This window comes from Schistocerca serialis, chromosome 3 (genome assembly GCF_023864345.2).
Source record: "Schistocerca serialis cubense isolate TAMUIC-IGC-003099 chromosome 3, iqSchSeri2.2, whole genome shotgun sequence".
NCBI classification, from domain to species: Eukaryota; Metazoa; Arthropoda; class Insecta; order Orthoptera; family Acrididae; genus Schistocerca; species Schistocerca serialis.
In genome coordinates, this window is record NC_064640.1 from 773,313,009 (window position 1) to 773,330,936 (window position 17,928).

Here is a 17,928-nt window from a genome sequence, read left to right on the forward strand (position 1 = left end):
AGGTCTGCGGTGCGATTTCGTATGACAGTAGCGCTCTTGTGGTTATCACATGCACCCTGACTGTAAATCTGTACGTCAGTCTGATGATTCGACCTGTTGTGCTGCCGTTCATGAACATAATTCCAGGTGGTGTTTTCCAACTGGATAACGCTCGCCCTCACACCGCTGTTTTAACCCAATATGCTCTACAGCGAGTCTATCTGTTGTCTTGGCTTGCTCGATCATGAGATCTGTCTCCAGTCGAACACACATGGATCATCATCGGACAATAATTCCAGTGTCATTCACAACCAGCCGTCACTGAGTTTTAACAGACATGGAACTCCACCCCGCAAACTGACATCCGACTACTTTACGACACAACGCATCTAAGTTTGCACGCTTGCATTTAACATCCCGCATCTCGTGGTCGTGCGGTAGCGTTCTCGCTTCCCACGCCCGGGTTCCCGGGTACGATTCCCGGCGGGGTCAGGGATTTTCTCTGCCTCGTGATGGCTGGGTGTTGTGTGCTGTCCTTAGGTTAGTTATGTTGAAGTAGTTCTAAGTTCTAGGGGACTGATGACCATAGATGTTAAGTCCCATAGTGCTCAGAGCCATTTAACATTCTGACGGTTACACCGGTTAATGTACCAGCAGTTCACATTTGCAAGGGCTTTGCTCGCCCTTACATTCACCTGTTATCTTGCAACGTTAATCAGTTATATATTTTACCTAGACAAACGTATTCCCGAAATTTCATTGCTCTGTACTGACTGTTTCTACGTGCTGGGAATGCTTTCCGTCAATGTAGTTCAACACAGAGTCCATAGTCAAAAATTGTGATACAACTGGCCTGATCTGCTAGTTTATTTCATAATGCGAGAGACGGCAAAGAGCTGGCTAGAAAAGTAGATCGGAAATAATGATTGGTTTTTCGGGCGCTCAACTGCGCAGTCATCAGCGCCCGTACAATGTCCCAATTTTTACACAATCCAATTTTTTTTACACAGTCCGATCTAGCCACTGTCACGAATGATTATGAAATGACGAGGACAACACAAACACCCAATCCGCAGGCAGAGAAAATCCCCCAACCCGGCCGGGAATCGAAGTCGGGACCCCGTGGTCCAGAGGCAGGAACGCAAGCCACTAGGTCACGAGCTGCGGACGTAAATCGGGAAGAAAGGTGTATTGAAAAGGGATCATAATTGAGTATCGACGAAAGTAAAGTAATAGTAATGGGATTCAGTCGTATTAAATAAGACGATGCTGCAGGAATTAAATTATGAAGTGAGACATTGAAAGTAGTCGAGTTTTGTTACGTGGGCAGCAAAATAATTTAACATCCAATAGAGCTGTAAGTGTTAGGAATTCTTTTCGGGAGAAATTAGCCTTGAATGTGGCACTGTACGGAAACTAAACGTGGACGATAAGCATTTCAGACAACAAAAAGACTAAGCTTTTGAAAGGTGATGCTACAGGCGGAAGAAGAAGAAGAAGAAGAAGAAGAAAGGAGGAGGAAATTAGTGTTTAACGAACCGTCAACAACGAGGTGATTATAGACTGAGCACAGGCTCGGATTAGGGAAGGATGGAGAAGGAAGGCGGCCACGCCGTTTCGAAGGAACCATCTCAGTATTTACCCGGAGGTATTTAGGGAATCACGGAAGACTTAAATCGGGACGGCCGGTCCTGGGTTTGAACCATCGTCCTCCCGAATGCTAGTCCAGTGTGCTAACCCCTGCGCAACCCCGCTCGGTTCGCGGGGAAAAAGAAGTGTGCGACAGTGTGATGTGAAGTAAAGCTGTGAGGGCGGGTCGTTGGTTAGTGCCTGGATAGCTCAGCCGATAAGAGCATTGTTTGCAAAAGGCAAGGTTGCAGGTTGTAATCCCGGTCGGACAGACTGTTTTATTCTGCAGGAAGCGCAGGATACTCACTGTATAGCAGGATCTCCTTGGAGGGCTCCTGCATGTGGAGGGTAGCCTCGTTGGGGCACTTGGCCTCGGCCACGTGCTCGCTGGTGTAGCACTTGTCCAGGCCCTCCGTGTGAACCTGCAGCACGTTGCGAGAGCGCAGCCGCACGTGGAAGCAGCGGATGCAGCTCGCACCGCCCGACCTGCCAACACCACCTCTCCTCAGCAATAAGCAACAACATTACATACAAGTTTTGTGATATTTCTGGCTTAGTCAGCCGTCATATTAGGCTCCAAGAAGCTGTTCCCAGAGCAGTGGAGATGCAAGAAGTATGTAGATGACGAAATGTGGTGTGAGGTACCGGTGACAGATGTTAGATTCTGTACCATTCCCGTTAGAAAGACCGCCTGCATAATGCTACTGCTCTGTGATTGGCTGCTGTGTTCGGAGCAAGGGCGCCAAAACGTTAGTGTATAGTTATTATTATTATTAGTTAAACTACTCATTGGAAGACTTCACTTTTTAATATAAATACCTCTGAACAGCTGACTATCAATCAAACATTTTAGAATTATTAAAAAATGGCTCTGAGCACTATGGGACTCAACTGCTGTGGTCATAAGTCCCCTAGAACTTAGAACTACGTGAACCTAACTAACCTAAGGACATCACACACGTCCATTCCCGAGGCAGGATTCGAACCTGCGACCGTAGCGGTCGTGCGGTTCCAGACTGTAGCGCCTTTAACCGCTCGGCCACTCCGGCCGGCTAGAATTATTAAAAATTTAAATAAAAAACAAAAGACTGGCGAAATTGCAGACGAAGCACTTCGGACGCGTTCCGGTCACGCCTTTTGTGATGTGGCGCGCGCGAAGTGTTTCGGGCTGTTCGTCACTCTGGATTAGGCAGTCGAGATGTACAGTCATATCTGTGGCAGGATGTGTTTGCCAGTATTCAGTATTAAAAGAGTCACTCCGGTAGTCAAGAGGCACAGACACGTGCCACAAATAGTGTAAAGATACATTTTCGTAAAAATTGTGTTTGATCATGTACTTTGCTGTATCAGAAGGTGTTGTGTTAAGATGATGTAGTCTTCTCGTGTGGCTATATTAAAAGACGCGAGTGGCATCCCAAATAAGTGATACACTGTTTCAGAACAGAATCTCGCTAAAAGTCAGTTTCAGCCTCAGGATACAGAACCTACGACCTGCGTGCTGTTTTCTGCGCTGGGGACATCAACTTCACGACAGCAGGTTAGTGAACTATAACAGAACCTTCGTATTCCACACAGTGCAGTGGAAACAACTAGGCGCCTCGCGTGTACTGCATGTACAGAACAAATGTGCTCAGTGACACGTCATCTGCAGTAATGCAGATGTGGTAAAGGATGATCGTTATTATCACCAACAATCAATTCATTCTTCCTTTCTTGCCGTAGTTCCCGCGACGTCATCCTCGTACCGAACATTCCTACTAGAATTATGGCACTACTAGTGCATATATGGACACGATCTGTGGCAGCATGAAGTAATAATGACGTACGCCGATCACAAGACGTCTGAAGTCAACTCCGCCAGAATAGGTCACGAAAGCCCAACGGTACCGACCGGCGGCCGTGTCATCGTCAGCCTACAGGCCCCACGAGATGCGGATACGGAGGGGCATGTGGTCGTTGTTAATAAATACCCATATCCAAGACCTTGAGTTACATGAATTACTGTAATAACAACAAATAGCCACTTCTCCCTATTGTACACAGCTCCAAGATGAATCCACCCACTCAAATAATGTAGCTACAAAAGCAGGAGGGGGAGGGGTGCTCGAATCTTATTGGTCCACAAGGGTGGGGAGGAGAAGGAGAAAACACGCTGATAACCAGTAACAGTTTTGACGCATGCGCATAGTACTCACAGTGCGCTAAATATTGCCTAACGGAGGACGTCGTATTTAGTGTTCTACAGCTTACCGGAGTATGATTGGCAGGTGCCCATTTGAAGTATTATGGGGTGTATAGCTGACGGCATCCGGCAGCTAGCCCGAAATTTCTTCGAACACGGTAAGGTTGGTTGGTTTTGGGGTTTGATGGGGGCTAAACATCGAGGTCATCAGTCCCCTGTTCCAAACAGACATACTTGTAAAAGGCCTATAGAGTAGAAGCGTAACCTCTGCACCCAGAGGGAGGGAACACCAAGGTGTACAGAGCTAAAATGAATACCGCAGTAATACAAAATAGAGGACACTTAAAAGGAGCAGAGCAAATAGTTGACTAGAGTAAAACAGACCACAGTGGTTGATGGATCAGGTAAAAGGTCAACCACTCGACTACAAACGAAGAACCTCCAGCTGAAAAACGTTGATAGAGGTACCAAGACACTATTTTGGTATCCACGGCACAATTAAAAGTCGCTGGAGTGGGTGTAGCCTGAGAAATCATGCGAGAGCGCCCACACTAGAGCGAGTGATAAAACCCAGCTGCACGGATAAAACGTAAAACTGAGTCAGCTATAGAGGCATCGTCACCTAGAATTAAAGGAAGTGCAGCTGGTAAATTAAAGGACTGCCGCAAGGGGGCTAAAAGGGGGCAGTCCATCAGAAGATGGACCACTGTCAGCCCTGCATCACAGCGACACTTGGGCGGGTTCTCACGGCGAAGGAGATAGCTGTGGGTCAACGAACACGGTAAGGACGTCAACAACTATACTCTGCAAGCCACCCGACTGTGTGTGGCGGAAGGTACTTGTAGGACCACTATCCGATCTTCCCTTACCTGTTTCATTCGAGCATGGCGTTTGGGAAGAAACATTACTGGTAAACCTCCGTATCAGACCTAATGTGTGTGATTTTCTCGTTATTTCGCACGATGTATCTAGAAGGTGGTTATGTTGTCGGACTCTTCCTGAAACTACTACTCCAGGAATTTGAATAGCAAACCTGTCCGTGATGCAAAATGCCTCTGTTGTTCCGCCTGCCACCGTAGTTCGTTGGCCGGCCAGAGTGGCCAAGCGGTTCTAGGCGCTACAGTCTGGAACCGAGCGACCGCTCCGGCCGCAGGTTCGAATCCTGCCTCGGGCATGGATGTGTGTGATGTCCTTAGGTTAGTTAGATTTAATTAGTTTTAAGTTCTAGGCGACTGATGACCTCAGAAGTTAAGTCGCATAGTGCTCAGAGCCATTTGAACCATTTTTTTGTAGTTCGTTGAGCGTTCTTGTAATGCTTTCGTTCGTATTAAACGATCACGTGACAAACTGCGCCGATCTCTCTCTCTCTCTCTCTCTCTCTCTCTCTCTCTCTCTCTCTCTCTCTCTCTCTCTCTCTCTCTTCCCCCCCCCCCCTTTTATAGATGCCAAACTGATTAACAATACTGAAGAATGGGCCGAACAAATATTTTTTTCGCTGTTACGTTGGTGCCTAAGTTCGCAGCGTTTTGCTTTTCATATGTTGGTATTCCGGTTGCTATGAGTTTCTTTATCGATTGTCATTTTTTATTTGCAGTTCAATGTTGCTATCTGAGTTTCCATACTGTCATTTTGTCATCTGTAGATAGATACCGGAGCTGTGGACACAAAAAAAAAAAAAAAAAAAAAAAAAAAAAAAAATGGAGTGCCAAGTGGAGAAATCTGAACACTTCCAACGTATTCTTCTGTTTAAGTTCACTAGAGGGATGACAGCAGCAAGAACAGCCAGAAACATTTTTGTCGTGTATGGGGGTAATGCCATTGGCAAGATCACGGGAAGAAAATGGTTCTCTCTTTTTGAGGAGCAACGTTTTGACATTAGTGACTTGCCACGTTCAGGAAGACCTTCGGGATTTGATGCAGATCGTTTAAACGCATTAATCCTCAATGAACGACGCCAGTGTACTCGAGAACTGGCAAATTTGATGAACTGTGGTCATCCCACCATCATGCGACATTTGCGTGCAATGGGGAAGGTTCAAAAATTGGGTGTATGGTACCGCATGCTCTAAGCCGAAATCTTTACAATCAGCGGACGGTCGTAAGTGCGCGAGTTAACTGACTCGTGAACAACCTCGACCATTCCTATCTTGTATCGTTACTGGTGACGAGAGATGGTGTCTTTATGCCAACATAAGGAAAAGAAAGGACTGGTTGAGGTCAAATGAAGTAGTAACTCCCCCTGAAAGAGACCTGCGCGCAAACACAAAAGATAATCTTATGCATGTGGTGGAACAGCGAAGGTGTGGTGTGCTACGAATTGCTTCCCAGAGGTGTGACCATCACTGCTGACATTTATTGTCAACAACTGAGACGTCTTTGAGATGCAGTCCATGAAGAAGGACAAGGAAGACTGCGTGAAGTGATGCTACTTCACGATAACGCTCGGCCGCCCGCATTCTGCTGGACTGACAAAAATTATACAGGTGTTGGTAAGTCGTTCAACGCCCACCTAATTCACCTGATCTTGCGCCATCAAATAATCTTTTCCGCTCTTTATTGAACACCGTTCAACGAACTTCCTTTCCGGATGAAAATGCGCTCGGAACACGACTCACAGTCCCGCAATCGGAAAGTTGTCCCAGACTGTTGTACATAGTGAAGGAGAAATATATTATTGATGACTAATGTATCTTATGTGTATCTGTTGTTTATTAAACTTACGGAAAAACGCTACGAACATATGCACCAATCTAAAACTTCTTTCGTGGATGAGTTACATTTCCTTATGAAACCTCCAACGTATCTCAGCCCGATATCTGCTTTTCCTGCTACTTGTTGCTCATGGTCACTTGACTTTAGTTCGCTCTGGATAGTAACTCTTCCATCCTGCAAGTTAGTTACCGTTTCCATCGTTTTGTCATTAATAGTCCGATTGCACACTACTAGATCATTTCGTTTATTTATGCACAGTGTGTCACGTTTATCTCCGTTCAAAGTCAGCTGCCAATCCCTGCAGCATTCAACAATCGCCGCCTGGTTTTCCGGCAGTTCGCTAGTCTTCTCGCGTTGTTACCTTCTTATAGACAAACCTACCCCCTGCAAACAGCACCATAGGACTTCCGACTATATCCAGTGGCTCACTTATATATAGTGCAAACAGTAAGGGTCCTACCACACTTCCTTGGTATACTCCTGAAATTATCTTTACGTCTGTCGAAGATTTTTCGTTACGTGTTGAGTTCTGTCTGCAAGGAAGTCCTGGATCCAGTCAAAAATCTGAGCAGATACTAGGTAATACGGAAACACAAAACATGTTTCTTCGTTCTACAACAGACTGACGTCAGCGACGTAAGCCTGTAATAATGCCCTTCTGTGCGACTGTCTTTCTTGAAAATGGGAATGACCTGCGCCGTTTTTCCAGTCACTGGGCACCCTTCGTTGCTTCAGCGACCTACGATGAACTACTGCTGGAAGGGCGTCAACACGCGGATTTCGCGCGTCTGCACTCACTTTCACACAGGCTGCGAATTTGCAGCGTGCGCATGTACAATGCACTTCGCTTACCACTAGAATTGGGCGAAATTTAAGCGAATGACAAATAATATTCGAAACATCAGACATTTACACAAACAAAAGCACTTATTCGTCATCTCAATAAAATACGTTAAGAATGACAAATTTGAAATCCAGTGCCATTTATTGCTCCAATTCTTTGTCATTTATTAAATGAAGGTACTTTTCCTGTCTTTTAAGTTAGTTTGCAAAACAATACTTGTCCAATTATTGTCAGAAACTTTAATTTACGAAGATTTACCATTGTGACACTAAAGCAAATACGTTCTACACATGTAATGAACTCCTGAATTCGTCATTAATCATGCAGGCGATATACGACTTCCAACTCTCAAAATTCTTCAGCAAAAACTGACAAATTATCAACTCCAGTGTAGTTTTTGGCAAATAATTTGTTGTGATTCCACTCTAACTTAACTCGTCAAATCACATTCCAAATAATATGGTTTCACTTTACAATATCGTTCGAAACTCTGAATCCAATTCGACATTCCTTTGGCTGTTATATTTATCTACGTTGTTATAAGCCTCCCTTGGTCATGGACAGCAATACAGATGAACAGCATTTAAGGAACTGTGACGCCGACCATTGTGGCCGTGCGGTTCTGGGCACTACAGTCTGGAACCGAGCGACCGCTACGGTCGCAGGTTCGAATCCTGCCTCGGGCATGGATGTATGTGATGTGCTTAGGTTAGTTCGGTTTAATTAGTTCTAAGTTATAGGCGACTGATGACCTCAGAAGTTAAGTCGCATAGTGCTCAGAGCCAAGGAACTGTGACAGAAGCCCCAACAACAGGGGACTGACGTACTAGGACAAGCATTGATACAATCAAATAGTACACTGATAATAGCTAGGCACTAGCCGCAATCTACATTTGCCTGAAACAACCTGAAAGATAATGATGGTTGACTGCTGTACACTACAGATGTACAATACAGATGAACTACGGTACTTTTTTTTTCAAAGTACGGGCAAGACATTGCTGCAAGAATTTAGACTACCTACACCTCGTTGCCAACAACAACTACACTACTGGCCATTAAAATTGCTACACGAAGAAGAAATGCAGATGATAAACGGGTATTCACTGGACAAATATATTATACTAGAACTGACATGTGATTACATTTTCACGCAATTTGGGTGCACAGATCCTGAGAAATCAGTACCCAGAACCACCACCTCTGGCCGTAATAACGACCTTGATACGTCTGGGCATTGCGTCAAACAGAGCTTGGATGGTGTGTACAGGTACAGCTGCCCATGCAGCTTCAACACGATACCACAGTTCATCAAGAGTAGTTACTGGCGTTTTGTGACGAGCCAGTTGCTCGGCCACCATTGACCAGACGTTTTCAATCGGAGAGAGATCTGGAGAACGTGCCGGCCAGGGCAGCAGTCTAACATTTTCTGTATCCAGAAAGGCCCGTACATGACCTGCAACATGCGGTCGTGCATTATCCTGCTGAAGTGTAGGGTTTCGCAGGGATCGAATGAAGGGTAAACCCATGGGTCGTAACACATCTGAAATGTAACGTCCACTGTTCAAAGCGCCGTCAATGTGAACACGGGGTGATCGAGACGTGTAACCAGTGGCACCCCATACCATCACGTCGGGTGATACGCTAGTATGGCGATCACGAATACATTCTTCCAGTGGCACCCCATACCATCACGTCGGGTGATACGCCAGTATGGCGATGACGAATACACTCTTCCAATGTGCGTTCACCGATGTCGCCAAACACGGATGCGTCCATCATGATGCTGTAAACACAACCTGGATTCATCCGAAAAAATGACGTTTTGCCATTCGTGCACCCAGGTTCGTTGTTGAGTACACCATCGCAGGCGCTCCTCTCTGATGTAGCGTCAATGGTAACCGCAGCCATGGTCTCCGAGCTGATAGTCCATGCTGCTGCAAACGACGTCGAACCGTTCGTGCAGATGGTGGTTGTCTTGCAAACGTCCCCATCTGTTGACTCAGGGATCGAGACGTGGCTGCAAGATCCGTTACAGCCATGCGGATAAGATGCCTGTCATCTCGACTGCTAGTGATACGAGGCCGTTGGGATCCAGCACAGCGTTCCGTATTACCCTCCTGAACCCACCGATTCCATATTCTGCTAACAGTCATTGGATCTCGACCAACGCGTGGAGCAATATCGCGATACGATAAACCGCAATCGCGATAGGCTACAATCCGACCTTCATCAAAGTCGGAAACGTGATGGTACGCATTTCTCCTCCTTACACGAGGCATCACAACAACGTTTCACCAGGCAACGCCGGTCAGCTGCTGTTCGTGTATGAGAAATCAGTTGGAAACTTTCCTCATGTCAGCACGTTGTAGGTGTCGCCAGCGGCGCCAACCTTGTGTGAATGCTCTGAAAAGCTAATCGTTTGCATATCACAGCATCTTCTTCCTGTCGGTTAAATTTCCCGTCTGTAGCACGTCATATTCGTGGTGGAGCAATTTTAATAGCCAGTAGTGTACTTTGAAATGAATAATGATTTTTTTCTTATAGGGAAGATTTTTTTCTTATAAGGAGGATTGATAATGGCATTCCCATTTCAGCAGGTTAGCTAATATCTTCTTGAATAAAGTAGAAAAAAGAATATTCCAGAAAACTGTCCCAGGAATATGCAGAATATTATACTGGTGGAAATACATGAATGACATTCTTTGCTTGGTAGACGAACCAGAAAGTGGAAACACACACACACACACACACACACACACACACACACACACACACACAAGAGAGAGAGAGAGAGAGAGAGAGAGAGAGAGAGAGAGAGAGAGAGAGAGAGAGAGAGAGAGAGAGAGAGAGAGAGGGGGGGGGGGGCTGATCAGGCAGAACATTATGACCACCGACACCGACCTACTATCGATACGAATCTGTCCAGGCGATAGCAGCGTCACCTTGCGAGGAATAACTGCTATTCAGATACACACACGGTAATGTAGTATCTGTGAGCGTACTGTCCGTGTGTAGGATGGAGTAGGGGTGCAATCTGAGTTTGACCCAGGGCAGATTGTGATGGCTCGGCACGACCATTTCGGGAACTACACGACTTGTCAGATGTTCGAGGAGTGCTGTCGTGACTGTCTTCAGGATGGGCAGACTGGTAAAACAGGACAGGTCGCGAACCGTGGCGGAACTAACATCAGACTTTAATGCTGGGCAGAGTACAAGTGTGTGTGAAAACACAGTGCACCGAACACTCCTAACGATGGACCACCGCAGCCGACGCCCCTTGCATGTGCCAATGTTAACACCCCGACATTGGCATCTACGACTGAAATGGGCATGTGACCATCAGCACTGGATACTGGCGCAGTGGCAGAGCGTTGCATGGCCTGGTGAATCCCGATACCTTCTCCATCATGCCGGTGGGAGGACGCGAACTCCTCGTCTTCCAGATGAGTAGCTCCTTGACACCTGTACTGCGGGACAGAGACAAGCTGGCGGTGGCTCCGTTATGCTTTGGAGAACATTCACGTGGGCGTCCGTGGGTCCCGTGGAACCCGTGCAAGGCACTATGGCACCCAAGGAGTATCAAGCTGGTTGCAGACCATGTACACCCCTTCATGACGATCATATTTCCCGACGGCAGTGGCATTTTTCAACAAAATAATGTGGCATGTTAAAAGACATGAGTGTGTGGAGTGGTTCGAGGAACATAGCGGCGAGTTCCGCTTGATGTGCTGGCCGCCCAACTCGCCATATCTGAACCCGATTGAACACATCTGCGATGTGACTGAACGTGGCGTCAGAGCTCATCGCCGCCCCCCCCCCCCCTTTCACAACCGAAATTTACGGAAATTGGGCGAGTTGTGTGTGCAGATTCGGTGCTAACTCCCTCCAGCGACCTGACGAGGCCTCATTAACTCAATGCCACGACGCGTCGCCGCTGTTATCAGTGCCCAAGGTGGACATACCGGCTATTAGGTATGTTGTCAGTGTTCTGCAAAAACGAAGTTCACTTTAGAGAAGGAACAAACAGGCCAAATAAACTTCCTAGATATATGTGCACAGGTAAAATGTAACACACAATACTACACTAATCATCTAACCACCCCCAGTTCCAAAAACAAGTAGATCTCAAATGGTTCAAATGGCTCTGAGCACTATGGGACTTAACTGCTGTGGTCAGAACTACTTTAACCTAGCTAACCTAAGGACATCACACACATCCATGCCCGAGGTAGGATTCGAACCTGCGACCGTAGCGGTCGCGCGGTTCCGGACTGAAGCGCCTAGAACCGCTCGGCCAATCCGGCCGGCAAGTAGATCTCAGGTATATGATCCAAAGACTAAACAATATCACCTGGAAAACACAGCTATAACAAGAATGTCGACATAATTCAAATGCCGAAAAAATAACGGGTACGAAGAATCACTAGTTACAAAATTGAATTCTAAACTCCAGACAAACGTAAATATATTTAAATAAATCACAAATCCAAGAGACACCACCATCAACGCAGAATCCCTGCAGACAACCTAGTACAGACATACGAAAACCAACTGCTACACGCAGATGGGAACATCCTCAAGAAGCAAGGAATAAAGATATATCAAAGCAATAACCGAACGCAGAAATGTCTAGAGAAGGAAGATGACCTTGACATACAAAAAATCTGGCATTTACCAAATCTAGTGTAACAGTTGTGATGTTCTACACTTAGGGCAGACCAGCACAACATTTGAAATTAGGTACGAAGAACATAAAAGAGCATAGAAATATGGCACCAGCCATTCAAAATTTGCAATACACCTCCGACAAGGAAGCGACCACCGTACCACAAAAAAAAAAACCCACACATGAAAGTAGTTTCAATAACAAGAAATGTCTCCTGACCCTACAAAGAACTTCCGGATCCAAAAAGCAATAACAGAAAAGAAAAACGCCGAATAATAACTGAACAGAATTTGTTTCGTTATTTGAGTGTGCGTTCATTCAGGCTACAGTTACTTTATCTTCGTCTTTGTCTTGTTTAGTGTGCGTTTCATATCATCTATGAGCCCAAAGGCCGTACTTTGCTTCATTTTAGAATGAGGTTGGACACTTCAGTTTGCCACGTGTTATTTTCGATCTTTAACTCTGACAGTGGTTTTTTTTTTAATTTTAATAGATGAAAGTTTGTGTTTTCATATTTTATTCTTAATTTACCGCAGCTCGTGCTGATCATGATTTGTAGCGAAGCTCTGGACTCTGGTAATATCCGACGTATTACTTACTGACGACAGTAAGGTGCTGATACGAGGTACATACATACTTTACGTGCTGAACGTGGCGTCTTTGGAAGTTCCCTTTGTGGGCATGTAGGTACATGTGATTGCATTGGAGACAACACTGTGTCGAATTGAGACTCCTGAGGAAAGGTAGGTATTTTTGAGCATATTTTGTGGTTGCCGCGTATTTCGCCCACATTTTTACGACGTTTCTCTTCAGCTAGCCCACGAGTAATAGTAACAAGGACTCCACAATAAATGCGCCTAGGAAATCTAATACTCTTGGCAGTGTTGGGTGAGTAAGATGTGTTTTATTTTTAGTGTACATAGGAGCTGATTTACGCACGCAGTTTTTGTACATTTTGGTATTTGTTTTCGCTAGTTCCCAAGTTTGATGGATATAGACTTTTCATTTCATTTTACGATGACTTAGAGAGGTCCACCGTATTTTACGGACTTGTTCCCATCTCATGGTTGTTAGTATTGGGGTAGACTCCAGGCACGTTATGCTGTGTGGGCCACGTAAGTTATTAACACCGGGTGGTGAATTTGAGTCTTGTTTTTATGCATTTTTAGGTAGGGTCACAATGTGGTTTGATAATTACTTAAGTTAATATAAGGCGGCAGCGTAACTGCTGTACTACTCTCTCCTACTTTCTTCCTGTGGTTGTTGCATTCTTGTGATTAGTTTTGGAAATGAAATGATTGCTTTCACTGTGGTTCATTTTATCGTAAGCCAGAGCTACGATTTTAGTACGCCTCTGGTGTGGTATCTACATGCTTGTAGATATATTCATTTTTCATCGTCTGTGGATAATTATGCATCAATCGTGGGGTTATGCATCAATCGTGGGGTTATGCATCAATCGTGGGGTTATGCATCAATCGTGGGGTTATGCATCAATCGTGGGGTTATGCATCAATCGTGGGGTTATGCATCAATCGTGGGGTTATGCTTTGTTTTATAATGCTTCTATACTTTTCGACTGTACAGCATTTGTTTGTTTTAGCCTGTTCGTTTTTGTAGTAGGGTTTTGGGTTTGTTCAGGTCCTTAGGATTCTAGCTTTCCACAAACTCATTTTGTGGATAGATATATTGGCTTGACTAATTTATTCATACTGCTCTCTGTGGTTCATAGGGGTTGACTGCACTGATAGGACCTGTCATACTGATACATACGTCCACGTGTTCTTAGCAACCGTGATCAGTATTGCGTTACCCACTGTTATTCCTACTAGTGCTAATATGGCCTATTACCTGTTTTTTCTAGATGTGTCTTCCTTTGAAGTTATGGTATCTTCACACATAGTGAGACTTTTAGGAACATTTGCAAGTACCTGTTGATGGGGGAAGATAGACTGTTCTGTCATGTATTCTGGATTTATGTCATCTCTGCATTTGTGTTATTTTAACTGGTTCTGGCCAGTACTCTGTTCTTATTTAGCTGACTCACGTTGATCCACGTTTATGGGTATATTATTGACGCGTCATGTGGCACTTCGCTGGTTCTTGTCTTACCAACAAACAAACACCTTTCGAAAAGGCCTTGCGGACCCAACGGTACCATCTGGCCACCGTGTATCAGCCGTGAGGCGTCACCGATTGTCTTACCATCACGGTGTAATTTGAATACATTGCACCCGTATGTCAAAGCATGTGACATTTCGTATATTGTGGTTACCAGTTTTCGAATGAAGTAATTGTCGTTTTAACCCTTTCCGGCCCAGTGGTTTCAGTCTGAAACCATATTTTTACATAGCTTGTGTATCCGGCCCTCTGGTTTTATCTTGAAGCCAGCATTGCGCGCTGACTGCTGGTGTCACCTAGCGTCTGCGCCAACAACTAGTTGCAGCAGCAACATGATTGTAAGAGGTTGACGGCGTAATCAGTGTAGTGTTGCGCTGAATACAATGGCATACAAATTAGACGTTTGACGTTTCTGCAGCAGATTTTTGGAATATCAGTGAATGATTCGCTCTTATACTTCATTTAAGGAATTTTGGAAGATGTGTTTATTAACAACTGTAATAAGCAGTTTCGTTTCTTCCAAAAGTACAGGTGGTTTCATTGCGGATAGTAGACCGTCAAGAAGCAACCAGCTATTTAGAGCTGGTGACCTCAGCACAGATATGCTAATGGACATACTAGCAGAAATTCCAAGTGATCCAGAGTCGACTGCTTCAGACATTGAAAGCGAATCAGATGAAACTGATCAACAACCACAACTTACTGTACCTGATGAGAACCTATTTCAACGTGCAAATAATGTGGGTTAAAGTATTTGTTGGGAGTGACTGTTCGCATTAGCTACGTTAACAACGACAATGATGTGTGTCATGATAATGTAGAACTAATAGAGCATATAGTGTGGGTGCAAGACATACTTGCAAAAGAAACTATTGAATTTTCATATAAATATGGTTAAATATTCTTTCTGACAAAACAAGCCTCATTTAAATATTTGGCTGCTTACTTGGTGATGATTTACTAGAGCGTCTTGTGTTTCAAAGAAATTTATATGCGACTCAGAAACTTGGATGTTCCACCACTTTCAAACCGACTGATACTGAGGAAATCAACTTTATTGCCATAGATTTATTAATGGGGATCAAAAAATGTTCTTCATATCAAGATTGGTTTTCTGACCCAGCTCTCCGTGATTCGTACATTTCAGCTCTCATGCCTCTGAATGGATTTTCGTGGGTGCTAGGCCAAATACACGTGAATGATGATAATCTGCAGCCAAAAAAGGGAGAAAAAAGTTATGATAAACTGTTCAAGATACGCCCACTGCTGGACTAAGCAAGATCTACGCTGAAAATTATTTGCCAACAGAACACCTTGCTGTGGAGGAATCTACGATTCGATTCAAAGGTAGGTCAAGCCTAAAGCAGTATATGCCACAGAAACCTATAAAACGTGGATGCAAAGTTTGGGTGGTGACAAATGAAACTTGCTAGGTTTCCAAATTTCAGATCTATACTGGGAAACTTTGGCAGGAGACAAAAGTGCTGATGTTCCTGAGTTGTAAAACATCTTAGCTCAGAACTTGGAGGAAAATATCACAAGTTGTATTTTGGTAATTATTTTACCTCTGTGTCCCTCAGGCTTGATTTGAGGAAATCAAGGAATATAAGACCATGGAACAGTGAGGAAAGGGAGAGTTGGGTTCCCAACTGACTTCGAAAATGAAAAGCACATGTCCTGGGGACAATTCCAGTTTCGATACAGCAGCCAAGGCATCACAGCAGTGATTTGGAAATACGGCAAACGAACAAAGTTTCTTCTTTCAAATTTCCACAATATTTAAAATTTAAGCACAGCTTCTCGAAAATGTGAAAAAATTTCATCCTTAGATATTATAAAGGATTACAATGCCTATATGGGGTTGTGGACAAATCCGACATGTTAAAATCAGTCTATGAGATTGATAGAGCATTGAGTGGCGGCACAATTTTGTGGCACTTTCCTGATGTCACTATTGTGGCACTTTCCTGATGTCACTATTGTAAATTCCTACATCATGCATAACGAACATGGCAATGACGAGCAAATATCCTTGAAGCAGTCCAGACTCTCCGTAACTGCTGGTTAGTTGGCGCATATTAAAGTCTCCTAACCGCAACAGGTCCCAAATTAAGCAGAACATATTCAAGCCATTCGTTGCACCAGAAAAGCGCAATGAGAATGCGCCTACCATGTGCCAGAAAGAGGACCATCCCGACGATGTGCACACTGTAGTACTGCTAAAATACCACATCGCACAAGATCAATGTGTAAAACATTGAATGTTGGTTTGTGTACATGGGAAACAAAAAAGTTTCACTGAATTTCACAAAAAATGTAGCCATCTGAATATCCCAGTGGTTTCACTTTGAAATCATCCATAATGTTTTCTTATGGAATTAAAACTTTTTTTAACATATTACTGCTTTCTGTGACAAAAGAGATTTTGAAAGAAATTTTATTTCTCTTCCTATGTTTATTCTTGGGCCGCAAAGGGTTAAAATGGACTGTAGTACATTTTTATTGGTGTTACACCATCTCTGACGGCGTACTGGCCTACGTCTTTATGTGTTATGTATGATTAGAGATCAAAGAATACCAGTTTGTCTTAGGCTCCCGTGCGCAATCCTGAAACAATGAAGTTGTAGCAGTTAAGTTGTAAATATTTAAATGTGTTTTCTGCTTCCTAGGTCTTATTACGGAGGAAGATACCGTTTGAAGTGGATATTTTAGCTTTGTTTCTTGTGGTTAGGTGTTTGTGTTTATCACACAAAGATGTAATTGTGAACATATTTGAGGCCTGGTGTATTTGGTTATTTAAGGGTACATAGTTGTTAAGGGTTTTGAGAGGAGAGCCTTTTCAGTTCTTGGAGATAGATTGTCACAAAATTATGTGGTTCATGTACAGTTGCAGTGGGTCTGTTGAGAACCTGTCCCAGGTTGGTTTCACTTTTACCGTTAGGTTCTTAGATCACGTATACATCTTTGGCATACGTCTTTAAACATTAATGAACATTTTTAGTTGGATCATGTCTGATATTTGCGATCCTTTGTTAAATTCATGCCGTGGTACATTATGTTTTAATTATGTAGTCTGCAAAGGACCGAATGTTACCTTTTAAGATGTCCATTGCTTTTACACACGACAGCCATGTGTTTTGTGACCGTGATTCAGGTCTATTTTGTGTTTATGTTTTATATGCTTATACATTTCTGGAATACAGCGAAGCAAAAGAAAAAAGGTGACATATGCGTCCTATTATACTATGTAGACTTTTACCTTACGGTTATTGCAGTGAATACATTAGAATACCACAGTTGTGTGTGTTCGTTGTTTTATAGTTGTTTAGTTTCCAAATACTGGCATTGTGTTATTGTTCTTTGGTAAACATGGCCTGAGGTTCGTGGTAATGTGCCACCGAAACTTACTTGTGAGAGACAAAGACATTCGTAAGTTACAACTGCGGTGGTACTATTCCTCATATACTCATAAAAACATAAATGCCCAAACAAACACTAGCAACAAATGCTATTTAAACAAATAGAACATATAGTTAATGTACTACATGTGTGTGAAGAATGACGTAAGACACACAAACCATGGGTAATGATACTAATTTAATACTGTTTGTAGTATTAAGTGAAAACATGAGAACTTTTCATCACCCTAGCGAACAAAACTGTAAGAAAAGGCATGTTGTTACAGTTACCTCTTAACATGCTTTAAAAGAGAGCCAGGTGGCGCAGTGGTTAGTACACTGGACTCGCATTCGAGAGGACGACGGTTCAATCCCGCGTCCGGCCATCCTGACT

At 43.9% G+C, this 17,928-nt stretch overlaps 1 protein-coding gene across 1 annotated transcript in view; it reads right to left on the minus strand.

The window, feature by feature from the left end:
• Window positions 1-17,928, minus strand: part of LOC126470617 (uncharacterized) — a 366,250-nt gene that overhangs the window by 77,167 nt on the left and 271,155 nt on the right. Inside the window, exon 3 of the mRNA XM_050098574.1 lies at window positions 1,916-2,094. Within this exon, the coding sequence (XP_049954531.1) occupies window positions 1,916-2,094 (179 nt within the window). The remainder of the gene's footprint in view (window positions 1-1,915; window positions 2,095-17,928) is intronic.